This window comes from Astyanax mexicanus, chromosome 9 (genome assembly GCF_023375975.1).
Source record: "Astyanax mexicanus isolate ESR-SI-001 chromosome 9, AstMex3_surface, whole genome shotgun sequence".
Classification (NCBI taxonomy): Eukaryota; Metazoa; Chordata; class Actinopteri; order Characiformes; family Acestrorhamphidae; genus Astyanax; species Astyanax mexicanus.
Genome location: NC_064416.1, coordinates 13,603,557 through 13,608,908, shown reverse-complemented (window position 1 = coordinate 13,608,908; position 5,352 = coordinate 13,603,557). Strand labels below are relative to the sequence as shown.

General features: G+C 41.5%; 1 protein-coding gene across 1 annotated transcript; it reads left to right on the top strand.

Annotated features, from left to right (window-relative positions):
• Positions 1-1,830: 1,830 nt before the first annotated feature.
• si:ch73-167i17.6 (regulator of G protein signaling 9 binding protein) lies at positions 1,831-5,352 on the top strand. The gene has a single exon (XM_007244033.4). The coding sequence runs from the start codon at positions 2,540-2,542 to the stop codon at positions 3,266-3,268; it is 729 nt and encodes a 242-aa protein (XP_007244095.1). The 5' UTR covers positions 1,831-2,539; the 3' UTR covers positions 3,269-5,352.

Genomic DNA, 5,352 nt, shown 5'->3' with positions numbered 1-5,352 from the left:
AGTTGGATGGGTGCTTCTAGTGTGTTATCTCCAGTATGTTTACTAGAAATCAAATATCCCATAAAAACAATTTCTTTGATATGCTTGGATGATATTTCATGTGGTTGCTAGGTTGTTGCAAATGGGTTGTTGTGGTACCACCAATGGTTGAACGGTGTTTTTCTTTTATTATTTTAATTTTAGTCATCTATATTATCAATAAAAACATGGGGAATTATTTAGTAAACAAAACGTTTGAACAAAAACTGTGTTTTATACTTTAGATTATTACAATTCCTTTTGCTTAGATATCAGCTTTGCTCATCTTGGCATTTTCTTAGTCAGAGGTAGTCACCTGGAATGACTTTCAGTTGCCGTCAATTGCCTTCTCAACAGTTAATTACTTGAATCTCTTGCCAGTTCTCTTAAGGTGTTTGAGAGCATCAGTTGTAAACTTGTGAAGAGGTAGAGATGGTATACAGGGATTACCCTATTTAAGTTAAGATCTAATCCATATTATGGCAAGAAATACTCAACTAAGTAAAGGGACTTTGAAAGTATCCTCAAGTGCAGTCGCAAAGACCATCAAAAGGGATATGATGAAACTGGCTCTCATCAGGACAGCCTCAGAAATGGAAGACCAAGAGATACCATCTTCAGATGAGATCCCACCTAAATGTTTTACAGAGTATTTTTGTTTGTTTAACACATTTGACTTCAGTATTAATTTACATTAGGAAAAAAAGAAAATGTATATGTAAAACTTTTGAATGGTATGAACAAAACTTAAAATTGTTCTCTTTAATGTGATTTTCAAGTCAGCTAACAGGACAGGAAATATTGAATTGCATTGTAAATTATAGCAAACTCATTTCCTCAACTAACATTTTTAAGTTTCTTTTTAAAAGTTGGCCTAACTAAATAATTTATGTTGGCACAATTACTAATTGTTTAAGGTGTCACTGACACAAGTTAATTTTAGTTGAAGGAGAACTCCGGTTTTAAATGGACTTTTGGTATGATAACATGATAAAAAGTATTTACCTTTGATAAATAGCACACATCCATTCTCCCACAGCGTTCCGACATCCAGAAATTTTAACAGCTTGTCCAAACACTCGGGGCATATTGTGCCCAGATAAAACGCTTTTTCCACCATTTTCCAAGCTGCTATGCTATACAGCGTTTATGTATATGTCTATGTTATTATCATTTCAAAAATGGCGGCGCACAGAGCTGAAGCTACTGTCATTATGCCCCACTAGCAAATTATGCCCCGTGTCACCCAGTCTGAAGGGTGTTTGGATAAACTGTTAAAATTTTTGAATCTCAGAACGCTGTGGGAGAACGGAGGTGTGCTATTCATCAAAGGTAAATACTTTTTATCATGTTTTACTACACCAAAAGTCAATTTTACACCAGAGTTCTCCTTTGAAGGATAGTCAGCAGAATTTACAAAACACATTTCATAGATCCTAAGAACAAAAAATTAATTTCTAAATTGGTGAGACTTAATGTTTAATGTTTTTATGCATATGAAAAAATGAATTATCAGAACTAAAGATTTCCAGTTCTCACAACTGTCTATTATTTTTTAGTTTTTTTTTTAGTTTTCTCAACTTTTACTTTTTTACAGTATAAATGTATAAATTATATAATTTCAGATTTAAAAGATCCCTTTTTCTCCACTGTTTTCCTCCTAGCTAGTGAATGATGGGCAGCTTACACCAATTGTACCTGACATTCAAATCCAATACTGTGCTTTGGCCAATCACAGCGCTGCATTTTGCTGGGCTCTTTGCTCCGTTTGTGAACGCGCAGCTGACTGGCTCTGTGTTTCTGTGATGCGCGTTCATGTGAGCAGCGAGCACACGCTTGGGCTACTAGTGGTATTTAAAGCGCAGTGATTGAGAGAGGCGGGCGGTCGGCGCGTTCACGGAGACGCTGGCTAGCTAAAACCAAAACAAAACAGCGGGAAGGGGAATATATTTCTACACCGTCGCGTTTGCTGGGGTTTTATGGCGCTGGGGACGCGTCGTGTGTGGAGAGTGGAGCTGTGAGGAGCGCATACCATCGTTTATTGTGTTATTTTTTTTTTGTGGGGCGAGGGCCAAACACTCGTCTGTTCTGGAGGGATTAGCCAGGGATGCTGATGATGCTGATGATGATGATGTGTGCACTTCCTGTGAGTTTGGGCTAAACGCTTTTTTCTATCGTGCTATCGTCTAAGTGCAGAGCTGCAGGACGGTCTTCTGAAAGAAAGGAAGAAGATGCTTTTAAATTGATGCTCCACCCGTCCGCCTCCTGCATCTCGGGTTACTGACGAGGACTAATCTCCCAGGGTAAAAGTAAAGCTGTTTACAGATCCGTTTATTTGTTAAGCCTGCTCTCACAAGCTGGGAAACATGGCTGTGGCCGGAGAGCTGAGTGGATTTGTCTGGCTGAAAATAAAGAAATGTTAAAGGACCTAACATTAAAGGTTGTTTTTGGTTTTTAAAGCTTTTTTTAACCTCCCCCAGTCCATCCATCATCTCTGCAACCCATCCACCAGTGGTCAAACATGGGTAAAGACGAGTGCAAAACCATGCTGGATGCCCTGAACAAAGTCACAGCCTGCTACCGGCACCTGGTCTCAGCTCTGGGCAGCACCTCAGACTCGCAGAACCTCAGAGAAGAGCTCAAGAAGACCCGCAAGAAGGCTCAGGAGCTGGCCGTGGCCAACAGGACCAAGCTGACAGCCGTGCTGAAGGATAAGAGCATCAGCAACGATGATCGAGTGGAGTACGAGCGCCTATGGGTGCTCTTCACCAGCAGCATGGAGATCCTGGAGGTGGACATGAAGCGCTCCCTGGAGATCGGCCAGAGCTTCCCTCTGAAGGTGCCCACCCGCCACTTTATCCAGACTGGCATGACGGGCAGCACCACCACGGTGGCGGCCAGAGCCATGAGCGTGCAGAACATGAAGTACGAGGCGGATGCTGGCATCGACACGGCCGACCTCAGGGATCTGGAGACCGAGATCGCCCAGGTGGACCAGATGCTGGAGGAGATGGAGATGAAGGTACAGGTGGCGCCGTGGGCTGTGGAGGCCAAGCAAGAGGCTGGCGCCGAGCTAAAGTCCACCGTCAGTGTGGGCAACTCGTCTGTGGGGGTCATCTCCGTATGCGAGGAAGAACCCAAGGAAGGTGGTGATGGAGAGGCTGGCATCATGAAGATCTTCGCAGGCATCGTGTTCACCGCTGTCTTGCTCATAGCTGGAATCCTCGGGTACTTAGTGATCAACCTCTGAAGCAGGAGTCTTCAGACACCACCAGTCTTATGGGATGGACCTTCTCCAGCACTTCAGCTCAGCTCAGCACAGCACACAAAGCACTGTTTCACCTATACAGCCTGCCAACCAACTCACGCCAACACTGCCCAGGGTGTTTGGGGGGCTGATCGGATTGATTGAGAGGGGTCAGATTGCACTATATAGAGCCTAGCACTGTCTAACTCGATTGAGGATGGACACTGGAGCTCCCAGACAGCCCAATCATCATCTCTCACACTGTGGAGGTTTTATAATGTTTCTAATGCAGTATTAGTACAGGCTACAGTACAGGAGGGAAAGAGGATTGAGGTTTTTACCCCATACTGTGAGGAAGCAGGACAAAGCAAAAAAATGAAGGCATTGTGCTGAAGCGTGCAGTGGTTGAAATTACACAAAATACCTTTGAAGATACGAGGTATGGAAGATAGAAAGAGGAGAACAGGCTAGGCATGATGGATCTTGGCCTTTGAACCGTGTTCCCAAACTGTTTTGTTGAGAAATATTAGAACTATTCAGGGCTTTTCAGGTTTGTTGATGAGGTTTTGTGCACTGTGTAGAGCAAGGAACTTTGAGAAACCATGTTGACCATGTAGACCAACCAGATTCCTTTCAGCCTTATGGAGAACCTGTCAACTGAGACATCCAGAATAGGTTCAGCTTATCTTGTTAAGATGTAAACAAAGCCATTCAGGGTCTCAGAACTTGTCTACAGGACAGTTATAGCGTTTTAATCTGTCTAAAATGAGCAGAGAACCTGCAATGCTGTCTGGGGGTTTAAATGTAATAGCGATTACGTTAAAGTGGAGTGGACAAAAGAAGAACCTTGAAAAACCATGTAGACCAACCAGATCTAACCAAAACTTCATTGATTTCTTGTTAACACCCATCATACCAGACAGCCAGGAAGACTTCAGCTTCATTGTTCATTGTTGAGATGTAAACAGAGTTGTTCAGGATGTGAAAGATGATCTACAGCACAGTTATACTATGTTAATTACTGTCTTTGTACTTCATTATTGTAAGTCGGTTTGGACAAAAGCGTCTGCCAAATGAAATGTAATGTAATGTAATGTAATGTCTTAAACAACCAGGGAAAATACACATGCTGTGTGAGGTATTAAATGTAATGGAGATCATGGTAAAGGGGTGAAAAAACAAGGAACCTTAAGAAATTTTGTAGATCAACCTAATCTAAACAAATTAATTCTGAAAATGTTGAAATTGTTTACACCACAATTATAAAATTTAATTCCTGTCTGAAACAACTAGGGAACTTACAAATGCCTTCTGAGGTTATGATGTGATGGTGATTATATAAAAGTAAAAAAATATGTCTTTTTTGTCTGTTTTAATGACAAAATAATCTTTTGGAAACTATTTTGCCTTAGCATGCCCTGAATGTACCCCTCCACCGAGATTGAATTTAAAGCCAACATCTAGGCTGAATGTATTGCCAAGCTATGGTAAACCACTGTGTCAGGCATCAGGCAGAGTATCTGTAATCATGTAATGCAGTTACTTTCTGTAATATAGGCATTTCAGCAATCTGTTTCCATTCATCAGTTCTGTGACTCTGTAAGATGGAATGACTTTGTTTACGTCTTAACTTAATTATGCACAGATTTTTGAAAATCCGCTGAAATTCCCCTTTAAGAATGTAATGCTGGAAGGCCCAGCTATGATAGAATTATGAAAGGAATATGATCGAGTTAATAAGTGCGCTATAAGCCTCAATCTCACAATCATATTTAGGTGCACCTTAACTCTTCTAGCTCAGCAAACGCACAGCAACCCACAGCATTTATATCAGGAGAACAGTGTTACACTTTTTTTTTCAAGCCAGTATTACAGACCAGTGACTGTGTCCAAGCTTCGGACTGCACGCACGGTTCCTTACAGTGTCTCAGCTCTTTACAAAGCCCCTTTAGATTGTGCACTATGACTTTAGGTGTATCTGTGCATTCTTGGCAACAGATGCATAGTGAATTTGTACATAATGCACTGATGTGGAAATAGTGTACATACAATTGAATATATTTATTACAATAAATGATGTGAGCAGC

Excerpts from the sequence above, each read along its gene's own strand:
- si:ch73-167i17.6 (XM_007244033.4), top strand. The coding sequence starts at position 2,540 with ATGGGTAAAGACGAGTGCAAAACCATGCTGGATGCCCTGAACAAAGTC.